The following is a 14,625-nucleotide window of genomic DNA, read 5'->3' on the forward strand; positions in this document are numbered from 1 at the left end:
ACACTTCTTTTTTTTTTTTTTTTTTTTTGTGTCAGAATAAAGAAAAAGGGTCAGGATAAAAAAATAACCCTAATATAAATATCAAAACAAACTTCAATCTCAGTTCATTTAGAAATATGAAACTTCTGTTGTATTTGATAAATGAGGCATAGCTGCAAGAAAGAAGAATGTAAATGGACTACTAAATTCATAAGCACACTGAAAGAACGAATAACAGATAAATACAGAAGTGGATTTATTGACAACAGAATTAAAAAAAAAAAATTATATTTGAGATTAATCGCTTATAATAATTATTGAACAATAGAGGAAATTTTAAATTGAAGTTGAAACAAATTGAAGATTTCAAAACACATAAAAAAATTGAAGAAATATAGAAATACTAAGCAATAACACAAAACCTTCAAATCAGAGAGAGAAAATGCAAAACATAGCATTAAAAAATAAGGTTTTCAAATCTTAATTTCAATATCTTTTCCTTTCTTTCCTTTTCCTTTTCTTCTTTTTTTTAAAAAAAAAACATTTTTCATCTAACTTCCAAAGTTCTTCGATCCAACCCAACTCCAATCGCCAGCTTTGTCACTCTCAACGATAGCTCTGCTTTTTCCTCTGGCTTCCAAATTCTCTTCATCAGCTGCTGCTTCCTCTTCTTCCCCGAGCTGTTAATGCCCCAGTCTCTGTAGATCTTCATCCGCTCTGCTTCTCTAAGCACAAACTTCACACTTTTGTAGAACAGCTTCTTATCGCCGTGTCTTTGAGCATTCACAACTGCTTTCCTTTCTCTGTTGAAGAGAGACGAGTGAGAAGCAATTAAAGTTAAAAGAAGAATTGGAGGAGCATCGCGACGGAGAGAAGAAATGCGAGCAGAGGGATAGAGATTGATGAAGGGAGAAGGATGAGGCGAGGAAGAAGTGGATGGGTTTGCAGAACTGGAAGAAGAAGAAGAAGAAGAAGATGATGATGATGATGACGAAGAATCTAACGAAGAAGATAAAGATGAAGATGAAGATGAAGAAGAGGAAGCAGAAGCAGAAGCAGATGCAGAGGAAGAAGAAGAAGAAGCAGAATCAGACAGTACAGACGAATGATGTCTTCCCAGAGGAGAAGAATTAAAGGAAGAATGTGCAGCCAAAACCGATCTTTTCTCTGGTTTAATCGAAGCGAGCTTCACAAGAGAAGCAGTTGTGGTTGATGTTCTATGAAGACTCTTTGGACGCTCCTTCTGTTTATACAGCTTCATTGGATTGAGCAATGGATAAGGCAATAAGCTCTGATAATTCGCATCAAACTTAAATCCTTTCACTTTCTTCATTGCTTTTTTGTTCTCTGTATTTTTCTTTTTCTTTTCTTTTTTCTTTCCTTTTCCTTTCTCTTTCCCCTTTTCTTTTTCTCTTCCATCTCCAATTTCCTTCTTTCTCCTTTCCCCTCCTTCTTCTCCTTCTTCTCCTTCTTTTCCTTCTTTTCCTTCTTTTCCTTCCTTCCCAAACGGATACACCCCTTCCACATCTCCATTCCACTCCACGTATCTGTTCTCCCAGTACAATATCTCCGTCCTCACAATCATATTTGCACACTCTGGATATTTCTCCACCATCTCCTGGCTGCAATACCCAGCTATCCTTCCCCTGTGCCTCCAGCTCACCCGGAACGCCTCCCACACCGCCAGAAGCCGCGGCCAGTAGCTCATTTGCAGCTCCTCTTTCACCCTCTTCGCAAACCTCTTCCTCTCCAAGTGGAGTCTGACCTGTGTCTGTGTCTTGATTATCAGCACACGTGTTGCCAGAAACTTTGTGCGTTCTTTGTGCATACGAGCAAGCGACTGCAGCAGAATCACTTTCTTCCGTGTCGCCAGGTACTTCTTCCTCGCCTGCCGCATCCTCACCAGCGACTGGATCGTTATCACTTTCCTCCGCATCATCAGAAACTGCTTGCGCTGCTGATGCATTCGAACAATCGACTGTGCCAATATCACTTTCTTCCTCAGCGCTCTGTATCTCCGCTTCTCGGCATACATTCGATATGCACTTTGGATGAGCACAGCTGCCACCCTTTGCTCTTCAGCCACTCTCTTCGCGATTTCTTCTTCGCTCTCTTTCAAATCAACTGCAGGAGTTGACAGAGATGATGCACCAGAAACAGAACTGTCTTCGTTTTTGGATGAAGAATCAGCACCAGAAAATTTGTCGCTTTCATCTTTTGAAGGAGAAAGAGAGAGTTTTGTGTTTTCTGCTTCTTTGGAAGAAGCATCGGATGCAGCGATGTCTTCTTGGAGCGCTGAAAATAGCTGAGAAAACCACCTTTTCTCCACAGAGCTTTCGATGAGAGGAGGACAATAAGGGATAAATGAGCATAAGGTGGAAGAAGGTTTGTTGGTAGAAGAAGAAGGAGAAGGAGAAGTAGAAGAAGAAAAGGAAGGAGATAAAGAAGGAGTGGAAGGGCAGAGGCAGACAGAAGAAGGAATGCATGAATGATAATGAATAGATGGTACCTCGTGCGAGTGAGAAGAAGAAGAAGAAGACGTTGATGATGAGTGTGAATGCGAATGCGAAGAAGAAGTAGAGGAAGAAGACGAAGAGGAAGAAGAAGAAGAAGAAGAAGGAAAGAAAGGAGTTAACTGAAGCCATTGAGGATCCCAAAGGGTGGGGACAACACGTGGAGGGAGGATGTCGAGCAAGCGATGCTTTGGAAACTGAGGGAAATGTGGGTAGGCATCAGATGAGTGTTGCTGATGCTGTGTATTAAGACTATTATCATCATTATTGTTATTGTTGTCAGTTTTGTTGTTGCTAGTATTTTTGTTGTCACTATTATTATCTTCAGATCCCTCACTATTCTTCATATTCCCCTCTTCTTCTTCTTTTTCTTCTTCTTCCTTCTCCTTCCTCATCTCCTCCTCCATCGCCCTCTCCACCATCTCCATCTCCTCCCCCGTGCATCCAATGCTAAACAAAGACCAGCGAGGCGGAGGAGCCACAAATACCTCTCTACACTTCCATGTCGCATCACACAAAAAGGGTGTCTTTCGCTTTGAGAAGGCAAGCGCTTTGCGGTTGTGTTTCGCATCGATAGCCTCATCAAGCACAAGAAAGGATGGGTTGATGGGGAGGATGGAGTCGAAGAGAGAGGAAGAAGAAGAAGAAGATGACGATGATGATCCTTTGTTTGATTCCTTATTAGAAACAGCATCGTTCTCAGCATAGAGAGAAAGAGAAAGAGAAAGAGAAGGCGGAAATGGATGGCACACACACCTCCTCTCCACAAACAGCTGAAAGAGCTGTGTCCGCACAAACAGCGACAGAAACGGCATGTTTGCTTTGCCTTCGGACAGAAAATCGTCCAGTTTGATGAACAAGTCTGGCTCGTTGCTTTTCGCAGCAGTCGAAGGCGGGCGGACGAGGAAATTGCGATACTTCTTCATCATCGAGGTGAACATGTTGAAGAATGCTAGGCGCACTTTCGTGAAGGAGAAAGGGGAGGAGGAAGAAAGAGAGGAAGAGGAGGAAGAGGAAGAGGAGGAAACGGAAGAGTTAGTGGATGATGGAGAAGGAGATGATAAAGCAGAATGAGGGAGGGTATGGAGAGGAGAAGCGGTGGGAATGACAAGAGGAGGAGAAGAAGAAGGAAATTCTGGTGGAGGAGAAGAAGAAGTAGCAACAGCAGATGCAAATGAAGAGGCAGAAGAAGCAGAAGGCAGATAAGTTGGCGGAGGAGGAGGTGATGGTGACGAAGTTGTCATTATCATGTTCTTTTGAGGAGACAAAGCAGTCGAAGAAGAAGAAGAAGAATAAGAAGAAGAAGAAAAAGTCAAGCCATTGAATCCAGCAAAGCCCTGTGACACGACGCTGCAAGCGACAGAAGGGTTGGCGAAGGCAGCTTCAGAAGAAAGAGCAGAGAAAAGATGAGGAGGCAAAGAAAAAGAGCTTGTTGAGCCAGAAGAAGAAGAGGAGACGTGAGGAGGAGTGAAACAGGGGATGGCAAGGGATGTGGAGTATAAATAGAAGAAAGGATTGAAAGCAAGGTCATTTTGTGAAAGAGGTTGGTTGAGGAAAGAGAAGGAGATGCCATCAAGACGAGTGAGAAGCTTTGTGTGAGAAGAAGAAGATGATGATGAAGATGAAGAAGAAGAAGAAGATGATGATGAAAAGGGAAGATTTTTGAGAGGAGTTGAATGAGAAGAAGAATTCTTTGGATCGATGCCGAATGCCTTGTTGGGTGTGGTGGTGGTTGAGAATATGTCTGAAAGTGCATTGAAGAAAGGATTAGAAGAGGAAGAAGAGGAAGAAGAGGAAGAAGAAGAGAAGGAAGAAGAAGGAGAAGGAGAGTGCTGTTTGGAAGATGGACTGATGAGGCCTTTCAAAGATGCAAAAGTTGATGGAAACCAATCGTCAGCTATTGAAATAGCAGCATCAGAAGAAGAAGACTTCGAGTTTTTGTTCTCCTTCGGATACACATTCAATGCTGAGTTGCTTTCCAATGCCACTTTTCCAAAGGGGAAAAAAGCAGAATGATTCAACAGCCATCTTTTCAGGCTGTCTTTCTCTTTCTCTTTTGATCTCAAAGCAGAAAGCTCAGTGCGACGGAGGGAAGTGAATGAATCAGACATTGCACTGGGTGAGAAAGAGAAGGCATGGGTAAGGAGAAAAGAGGAAGGAGAAGAGAAAGAAAGAGGCTGGGCGCAGAGGGAGAAGCAGCGGGGTAAAGAGGAAGAGACAGAGGAAGAGACGGAGAGGATGGAGGAAGAGGTTGATGAAGTGGTATGAGAAATAGAAAAGGAAGAAGTTGATGATGATGAATATGATGAATGTTGAAGTGAAGAAGAAGAAGAGGAGGAGGAGGAAGAAGAAGAACTGGAAGAAGAAGTTTGAGAAAGGATGGGTGTGGAGAAGAGTTGATCGATCTGCCGAATGATTGGATGAGAAGGAGAAAAGACATTTGCGTGTAGACTCTGAAAGAATTGTGTTGAGTTATTAAAAAGCACAAGAAGAAGAAGGAAGAATATGAAGAAATATCACATTGATAAATGAATTGTCAAAAAAGAATTTTGTTCGAAAAATCAATTTCAAAACAAAAAAATTCAATAAATTTCTTTAAATGCATTAAACTCTGATTCATTTCACATACAATCTGAGCCAGAAGCTTTTCTCTCAGCCTCTTTGGGAGCATCGGAATTTCGTCAAATGGATTCTTTGATTGTGCCGATCTTTTGACAACTCTGGGGAATGTGATCACATTCCTGTCAAGATCCACAATGATCGTCTCATTGGCGAAGGAGGCCTTGATCACCATCGACGAGTGCATCCCAACCACAAACGGGGTGGGCGCTTGAACCATGTCCACCAGAAAGGAAGGGAGAACAGGGATGAGCGTGTGCGGCCATTCAAAGGGAAAGATTAGACTGAACAGGCAGTCGATGACAACGCTCAGGAGCCCCACCCGCGACGAGATCAGAACAATCTGCCGCTCCAACAGGATGCACCGAATAATGTCCACGATGTTCTGAGGAGATAGACAATAAAAAAGCACCCTGAGATCAAAGTCAAGAAGAGGAAGATCGTTTGGGCCTGGATGTGAGTAATGAAGAATCTTTTCCCCAATTGCCACACGAACGCACATGCAACCAGGGCTTGGAGCTGGACACTCAAAAATGAGATTTTCTAGTGCTGAAATTATCATAGCTTTTGGAGAAGGGCATAACATGAAAGAAGGTAAATTTGAAGATAAATTGTTTTCTGGCTTGCGAATGACAATACGAAATAATTCTCTCAAATATTTTTTGAAAAAAGAATAATACGGATATTTTGTGATTAGACACATAGATTTCAAAATCCATAGTGGAGACAATTCTCCCTTCTTCATTTTAAAGTCTTTTTCAAAACCTTCCTGCTCTTCGGGTGTTGCAGGCTCGTGAAAAAGCACTATAAATAAATACATTCTTTTTCCATCTGCATCTGTCATAATATTTGAGAAATATTGAGGCTCTTTTTGAGTTTTTGAAAGAGAAAGTCCATTTGGAAAGCAAAACTGATGATTGAAAAGACAAATAAAAATGAAAAAAATAAAGAAACGATTATATTATTTCCAATGCAAACCATTGAGCATTCTTGGGGAAAGGGGTTGTTGTCATAATTGAACTCTGGAAAGCGAAAAACAACTGCGGGCTGAAAAAGAGCGTCAAACGGATTTGAAGGACGCGGCGCTCTTTTATCAAACAAATCTCGTGAAGGAGAAATTGTGCTCAAAGCAAAATAATCGACTATTCTCGAAGATATTGCCATTTGAGCCAATTTATATTTGTTGAAAAAAATTAGTCTATTTTTGATCTCAAATGAATTTGAACAAAACAATAAAAGATTATATATTTATATTATTAAAAATAAATAACAATACTTTCAACGAAATGAAGTGTTTTAGCATTTATTTTCTTTTCGCAATATGTTCGGAAAGCCTTCTACGAACATGCTTAACAATCAGTTCAGGGGCTTCATTTATTTGTTTAAAACTAGGGAAATAATTGACATCAACAAGATAAAATTGGTTCGGTGAAGTGCGATCCAGAAGAAGGTCAAATCCAAAGATTTGAATTCCCTAAAATAAAAAAAAAAATTAAAATTAAAAATAGAAATTTTTTAAAAATATGAATGAAAAATTTTCAAACAAGTCTCTGATATAATTCGTTTGCAACAGCTTGTAAAAGAGGAAGAGGCAAATTTTGAGGAGGCTTTTCTGATTGTGAAGCTTCGAAATCAACTTGATCATCGAAGACAAATGCTTTTAAAATCAAATTCGAATTAAACATTTCAATGTTTATAATATTCGAATGGCAATTAAAAAATTGTTTCATAAAAAAGGGGTGAAAACCAGCAGACCTTTTTCAGGCTTTTTCAAGGCTTCTGGTGGAAGAGATGGCTCTATTTTCTGAAACAGACCTTCTCCCCAAATGCAATAAATCTTAAATACATATGGAATATGATCAACAGCTTGCTGAAGAAGAATAGAATCTTCAAGCAAGCTTTTTGTAGAAGATGTTTCCGTGGAAGAAGATTTCGAATAAAATGAGTGAATGCTTTCGCGAAGCTGGTCAAATGAAGACACAATCGCTAAACGATGAGAAAAATGTGATCCACAACTTTTCGCAGGCTTTATAACTTTGCAAACATTACAAAACAAAAATGAACTAATTAATCAACGTGTAAGTGTTTAATCAAAACTTAAAGGATATGTCAAATTTTCCTCATTGAGAAATGATTCAGATATTGATCCTTTGGAAGATGAAAAAACAGCGGATTTGGGGAAAGAAACAGTGATTTTATCTTGCTACAAAATGCAATAACAATTGTAATAAAATTTAAGGCTAGAGAAAAAAGAAAATATACCAATGAAGCTTGAAATGCAACGCTAAAATCTCGAAGAATCTCATGAAGCATAATTCTATTAGCCATTGCTTCAACTTTTTGTGGTGGATCTATGGCAAGAATTTCTGCGTGATCCCTGAGATATTTCTTTTCAACAAAAAAAACTGGTATTGGCATTACTTCTGAAATGCAGATTTTTCATACATGAAATGAATAAGCAGCCTCTGAAAGCCTAGGATCATCGTCATTTATTTCTTTCGTAACTTTGTGCAAAACACAATCAAATGGTCCTTGATCTGGTATCGGCTTTAATAAATCTATCTCAGTCACTTCGGCAAATTGTCTGAAAAATGGACCAATTGTTATTCGCTACGATATGAAAAAATTAAAAATCTGAATAACAATATTACTTGATGCCCGAAATGACGTATTGATTCACCGACCGTTTCTTAATGCTTGGCTCAAAATAAATTCCAACACGAGGAAAATGAGATTCACTCATTTGTTAAACAAAAAAATGTTACAGAACAGATCGAAATTGTATTTGTCCATTTTTGAAGCTTGGCGCATGAAAAGCTTCATTAATTTTATTTTTCTATTTTATCTTAGCTATCAATACGGAAGTTTCAGTAATGAAGCTGAATCTGTTTTTGCTAACGTTTTTATGACAAAGAGTGAAAATGAATTGAATAGAAAACGTACTTTTCAGCAAATTCATTTATCAAACAACATTCTTGAAGCGAGACTTCATTGTTTTCGAGAGGCTAGCAATGCGCCATTTGCCATTGAAAAATGCAAAGAAATAGGAACTGAAATTCATTCAAACTTCATTGTTGAGAATACAACGATTTTAGCGCATAAAATATTCTTCTCTTCAACAAATGAAAATTTTTTTATCAATTGTGATAGAAATTCTCATGTGATTTTAAATGATTTAACGTTGTCTCTAAAATCTCAAAATTGTATAATCTATTCTTCTGGAGCGATGGTTGCAATTGAAAATCTCGCAATGACATTCTCACAAAAATATAGTGTAACGTCACCTTCTCTTATACATAATATTTTGCCTGACGGAAAACTTTCAATGAAGAATACATATTGTGAATCATTTGCTTCATATTTCAATTTTCCTTTTCTCGGAAATGGGAATGATACCTCTCTTTTTCTATCAAATAATATATTTTACAACATTACAACAAAGAATACCAAAATTGAATCAACATCTCATCCTCACAAGGAATTGCCTCATCGTTCAATTGCTATCGATTGCTGCGTATTTCTAAATGTTGATTATCATTTAACTTCTGGCTTGCTACGTGGAGATAACACCTACAAAATGGTTGCTGATAACTCATCTTTTATAAAATGCACAAAGCTACATAGTACTCCTGAGAGTTATTATGATATTGAATGGAGTTTCACTTCAGATGAATTTGTTGCATGCGAGCAGACTGAAGGAGATGGAGGCGCAATATGTTTCACAGGTGCAAAGTCAATACTAACCATGAGCAAAAGCTCACTCACGGACTGCAAAGCAACAGCAGACGGGGCCTGTGGAGGAGGAGTTTCTATGAGAGAAGGAAAGCTTGAGTTTTCATCTGTGAACATTACAAACTGTACTGCGGCTGGACACGGCGGATGTTTGTATTTGAATTCCAACAGCCAAAAGATTACATGCAATGATAGTAAATTTATAAGTGGAGCAGCGCTGAATGGGTGTGGAGGAGGGATTGTGATGATTGGAGATGATTTGGTTATTTATATGAAAGACTGCGAATGGAAAGAATGTGTTGCGATGATCGAGGGAAAAGAAGATGGAGGTGGAAGCAATGACGAGGCTAAAGAAGGTTCATTGGAAGAAAACTTGAATGAATCCTCTGAGTGCTTGAAAGAAATTAAATATAACCAATTGGACAGAAATTCATCATTAAAGCCAATACGTAAATTGAGCCATTCACGCAGTCCGCATCGAAATGAAGACTTGGAAAAAGGAAAAGGCGGGGGTTTTGTGCTTGAGTCTTCAGAAGCGCATATTTATAATTGCATTTTTGAGTCCTGTGCAACCAGCGTGAAGGGGGTGTCTCTTCACACCTTGTCCCAGTTCTCAACACTCACCCTCACTTACTGCAGGTTCGATGAATCTGCTTCAAAAAAGGCACTTTCTGACTACGTCCTGCTGATATCTGATTCTCACATCTCTATCTCATATTCAAACATCACATGCCCGGAAAACAAGAAATCCAACGGAGCTATCAAAACACTTGCAGACAATGGGGAAATGGATATTAATACAACTTCCTTCAACAGAGTGACTGTGACAAGCCCTTCGTCTGCAGTTGTGATGAGATCGGGAGGCTATCTTACGCTGACCGAATGCACTTTTGATCATTGCACTGCAACGGGAAATGGGATTTTGTGTTCAGTGAGCAATCAAGAAGTGCAGGTGTCTATAACAGATACAGAGTTTATTTCATGCACTTCTGATGCAAATGGGAGATCGCTAATAACAATCATTAACGCTACTGTGCAGCTGAAGAGCGTCAAATTCAAGGACTGCTCGTCGGAGACTCAAAGCACTCTAGCTTTATCGCCAAGTGAACAGCCGATTGTTATGGAGAGTGTTACATTTGACACTTGCACAAGCCCCGTTCCTGTGCCTGCTGCTTTCTTGTTTGACAAAGGATCCGCAGAGATTTCCAAAAGCCAATTCATTTCATGCACTTCAAAGAGCGATACGTGCATCTGCGCAACTGGAGAGCCAAAAGAGCTGACTGTTAGAGAAACAAACTTCTCTCATTGCCGGGCATCAGGAGGGAGCACATCATGTATAACACTTGTTGCTGGAACAGCTACTATTGACAGCTGCCGATTCGACGATTGCACAGCTTATCTTCATGCAGGAGCCATCTCGATAACGAAGACAGCATTGCTCAAGCTTTCAAACTCGTATTTCACGAACTGTGCAGCTGAAGCTGGAGACGGAGGTGCTGTGCTGTTGGAGTCATCTCTTGCCGCTTCCAAGGATCCTCCTTCCAATGTGGTGGAGAAATGCAGCTTCGCAAAATGCAAATGCGTTGCAGATGGGTGCGGAATAGCAGCATTAGCAAAGAATGTGAAGCTGCTGCTGAGTGAGTGTATGTTTGACGAATGCACATCAACACCATCTTTCAGTGGAGCGCTTTATTATATTGGTGTTTATCTGTCTGTTGAACGCACTTGGTTTAAAGGATGCAGAACTGAGACTGGAGGAGGCGGAGCTATTTACATTGACACTAAAAACTATTCTATTGTGCATTGTTCATTTGAAGATTGCCATGCAATAACAGGCGGTGCTGTCTCGTGTCATTTTCCTGTATCAAATGAAGGCAATGGAAGTAAAGGAAAGCATAATGATATTGCAATACAGCCTGTTTTTAAATACTGCTCATTTTTTAGAAATACAGGTTTGATTTATTTGTTGATTTTAGAAGTGTATTTTATTTATTTTTATTTAATCTTTTATCTTTTATGTTTTTTCGTTATTATTTCATAATTATTTGATTTCATCTTTTTAAACTCATATCATTTATTTATTTATTTATTTATTTATTTATTTATTTATTAGCGTTTAATGGAGTCGATGTTTACGTTTATGTTCCTGGGTTTCTATATCCCGTGCCTTCGATGTTTCAGAGCTGCTGTTTTATTTCTTATGCCGAGACAATCGAGACAAGCAATAGCGAGAAATATGACATTCCATTCACAGATACTCGTGCAAGTGTGGTTATAAAATCATATGGCAAAGATCATCTCTCATGTGGCACTGAAGAAGATCCTTGCTGTTCCATTACATTCGCCTCCGCTTTGGTTGCTGCGCAGGCGACACTGTATCTGAAGCAAGGGACTTACACCGAACATGGCATTTTATTCGAAAACACAGAGACTTCGATGTTTTACACAGACACTGAGAGGCAGCTTGTGAAATTGAATGCTGCAAATTCAATTGCGGGCATTCAATTGGAGCAAAGCAAAATTCTGATGGGAAACTTATCCATTGAATTGTTGGATATTCTCTTTTACGACAAGGCGCTTGTATTAATACATCATGATTCATCTTCATTCACTTTGTGCGATTCAGAGATCAGCTCTGTCCCGAACGAGTTCATATGTAGCCATCTTTTTGTGGTGAGCTCAGGGAATCTTCTTCTTTCGCGCGTGAATATGGACAACTTCCGGATGTCGAGACATGGCATTGTGCAACAAACAGGAAGCAGCCATGTTCGGCTTTTTGCTTGCTCTTTCAACGACATCGAACGGGCGTATCTTCCTGGGGCGGTTGTGAGAGTTGTCACTGCAATTAATCCAGTGTTGGAAGTGGAATACTGCACATTTGACGATATTCACGCCATTAGGGGAAATGCTGCTGGAATAAGCTTTTCTGCATCTTGTGGATTGCTTGTATTAAATCATTCATCATTCACGAAATGTGTTGTGGACGATGGATGCTCTGCATGCCTTGAAGTTAATCAAGGTTCAGATGAATCAGTAACTACAACAAACAGACTTATTGCAATGAATACAACCTTGCAAATGCCAACTATTGGTGCTGGGCAATTAATCTCCCTCTGCTCAATTAAGCATTGTGTCAGCTCGTTCTTGCATTGCTCGTTCATTTATGGAGTTATAATATCTGATGCAATGCTTTATTCTTCCAATGATGGTTTTGGTTTTGATAAATCGCATTTCTTTGCAGAAAATCAATCGATTTTAAATAAAGAAAGAGAATTTTATTTTGATGAATATGAATCTGATGTTGATAATTCTTTTACACTTCCTTCAATGGAACAGATCGTTCGTCGTCAATCCAATGGTGCATGTGACTGGGGCAGAGTTGGGTTGTCTCTCGAAAATGTTGACACTTCATTTGAGCAATGTGAATTTATATATGGAAACGGAGCAGCATTTGAAGCTGAAGGAGGATCAGTCAGGATGAACTGGTGTAAGTTCATCACGTCAGATACTGCTTGCGCTCTCTCTCAAACTGCTCATAGAAATGTGAAGGTGAATCAAAGCAGTCTGATATTCTCAAACTGTGTGGTGCAAGACGCACAGAAAGGCGTAAGCAAAAATTTGACAAGTGAATTAATTCGACATGAAGGTGGATCTATCATTGAAGATGACCTGAGCAAAACAGAAGAAATGGCATATCCGCCTGAGCTGAGCAAAGTGCATGCAGAACGCAGACGGAAAGAAGACAACGTGAACATCACTTTAGTGGGGAGCCATCTGGCTCCTTGTTCAATTGTGATTGAATTGGCTTCGCTGAGTGACGAGAGTAGAACGTTGAGGCTGAAAAATGTTGTGTGTTCTCAAAACAATCGCACGCAGATATCAGTTCCTTCCAATGACATCAAAGCGGCTGTTGATAGCTCAGAAAATTTCAAAGTGCGAGTGATAGTTGAAAATTACTATGCTTCTGGCTTCATTCAGGCGAAGGTGACTCTACCCCCGTCACTTTCGACTGAAGCAATAATTGGAATAGTTATTGGTTGTCTTGTATTAACAAGTGCCATTGTGGGGATATGTTTGCTTTGTATTTTGAAAAAGAAAAAGCAAAAAAAGGACAAAAGATTGCAGAGTGATAGCAATGAGATGGAAAGATTATCTAGAACTAACAATAACAGTGAAGGAAAATATTACAAAATGGCATCTTGAACATTTTTGAAAGTGTTTTGTAGAAATTCTTCAAATTAAAGTCTTGTAATGCTATTCATTCCAATGTTAACATCCTTCCATATTATATCTTCATCTCATTTTTACGTTCTTTAACTGTAGTGATTATGTTTATTATAAATTTTTTCCGTGGCATTAGCCTTATGTTCTTAATTAAGAATTCGAGATCAAGTACTTTTTATATCTTTTTCGATTTAAAAAGCATTCTTTTCGTGAAATAAAAAATTCTCGCTTTGCTGTGGTTGCAATGGAATGAAAATGTGCATTTGAAAAAGCGAAAATGTTGATATCTCTTTTTTCCATTAAGATTGTTATTTGGTGCAAAATTTTTTCATTTATGAAAAAAACAACGATTTGTTCCAAACTTTTTCTCCAACCTTATCATTATAAGTCTTTCATTCCCATGTCAAAAAAGTTCTGAAATTTTCAAAAATTGAGAACAATATTTGTTTGAGTGGAATGGAACAAAATTCATAAAGCAAAATATTTCGTCCCATTTCATTTATGTTTTTCTGAACAGATCATTAATAACATCTCCAAAAAAAGAAAGAATAAAAGAAAAAAGAAAAGAAAAAGAAAAAAAGAAAAAGAAAAAAAGAAAAAGAAAAAAAGAAAAAGAAAAAAAAAGCAATTAAACAACAAATATATGTCAAAATTTTTTTTGAAAAGTTCCATTTGTTTAATTTTCAAAAAATTAAAAATTTCATATTTCTTTCAAATTTCTGTTTTCACTTACGAAATCACACCCAAACGGATAAAATAACTTTGACAAGGATTTGTTTAAATGACAGCAAAATTTGGTAAGTGGAAACAGAAATTTGAAAGAAATATGAAATTTATATTTTTTTTTGAAAATTAAACAAATGGAACTTTTCAAAAAAATTTAGACATATATTTTTGCTGATATTGTTTTGTCACACACAAAATTTTTGAGACTTTTTTTTTCATTTTTATTTTTTCGACCAAAAATTCAATTTTATGGATCAACAACACATGATTAGGAAAGTGAATTTTAATTTCAAATTTAGGAAGAAATTTTAGTTTTTAATAAAATAAAGATTTGTTCTAAAACTTTTTCTGTAATTATTTCACAAAAAGTCTAGCATTCCCATAGAAAAAATACAGTACTGAAAATTGTTTAAATATGTTATTCTTTCTGAAAAGTCGCATATGTTAAATATCAAGGTTCAATTAAATTGTTTTTCATTTGAAAATTTGGTATGATCAATCCATCTGACTTCATCATTTAGCAAAAAGATATTTCAAACTTTTTTAATGAAAGAATAAGTGCATTGTGGAAAAGTTTGAAGGATTTATCGACAAAAATGATCAACTAAGACCAAATTTTGTATAATCAAGTTATTAAACATTTGCGACTTTTTTAAAAGAATAACCAAAATAGAAAAAAAAAACATTGAAAGCACTATGTGGAACAAAATTCATGAAGCAAAAAAATTTCGTTGCATTTTTTAAAAACATGGCAAAATCGCACAATATCGGTACCAATTGATTTCTCACCCATAAATAATTTTTTAGGGTAAAAATTCACATTTCATTTTCG

At 37.8% G+C, this 14,625-nt stretch overlaps 2 protein-coding genes across 2 annotated transcripts; one reads left to right on the top strand and one right to left on the bottom strand.

Annotated features, from left to right (window-relative positions):
* Positions 1–107: 107 nt before the first annotated feature.
* On the bottom strand, positions 108–7,870 carry MONOS_13789fu13791 (putative DENN domain-containing protein 5). Its single transcript, XM_067866524.1, has 10 exons — positions 7,763–7,870; positions 7,557–7,695; positions 7,374–7,499; positions 7,209–7,314; positions 6,867–7,145; positions 6,656–6,768; positions 6,457–6,585; positions 6,090–6,320; positions 5,122–6,021; positions 108–4,945 (listed from the first exon to the last, which is right to left on the bottom strand). Exons 1-10 carry the CDS (start codon positions 7,852–7,854, stop codon positions 527–529), a joined length of 6,534 nt encoding a protein of 2,177 aa, XP_067725048.1. The 5' UTR covers positions 7,855–7,870; the 3' UTR covers positions 108–526.
* A 467-nt stretch (positions 7,871–8,337) lies between these two features.
* On the top strand, positions 8,338–13,247 carry MONOS_13788 (uncharacterized protein; the record flags this gene model as incomplete). The annotated part of the gene is made up of 2 exons (XM_067866523.1): positions 8,338–10,795; positions 10,957–13,247. 2 exons carry the CDS (start codon positions 8,338–8,340, stop codon positions 13,044–13,046), a joined length of 4,548 nt encoding a protein of 1,515 aa, XP_067725049.1. The 3' UTR covers positions 13,047–13,247.
* Positions 13,248–14,625: the final 1,378 nt, after the last annotated feature.

This window comes from Monocercomonoides exilis (assembly GCF_001643675.1).
Source record: "Monocercomonoides exilis strain PA203 chromosome Unknown scaffold30-1206723, whole genome shotgun sequence".
In the NCBI taxonomy this organism is placed as follows: Eukaryota; Preaxostyla; order Oxymonadida; family Polymastigidae; genus Monocercomonoides; species Monocercomonoides exilis.

What these genes read in the sequence shown, in the direction of transcription:
- MONOS_13789fu13791 (XM_067866524.1), bottom strand. Translation starts at nt 7,854, where the DNA reads ATGAGTGAATCTCATTTTCCTCGTGTTGGAATTTATTTTGAGCCAAGC. An exon ending in TTGCATTTCAAGCTTCATTG is followed by an intron (nt 7,315 to 7,373) that starts GTATATTTTCTT and finishes TGCATTTTGTAG; the next exon opens with CAAGATAAAATCACTGTTTC. An exon ending in AAAAGCTTCTGGCTCAGATT is followed by an intron (nt 4,946 to 5,121) that starts GTATGTGAAATG and finishes CAATTCTTTCAG; the next exon opens with AGTCTACACGCAAATGTCTT.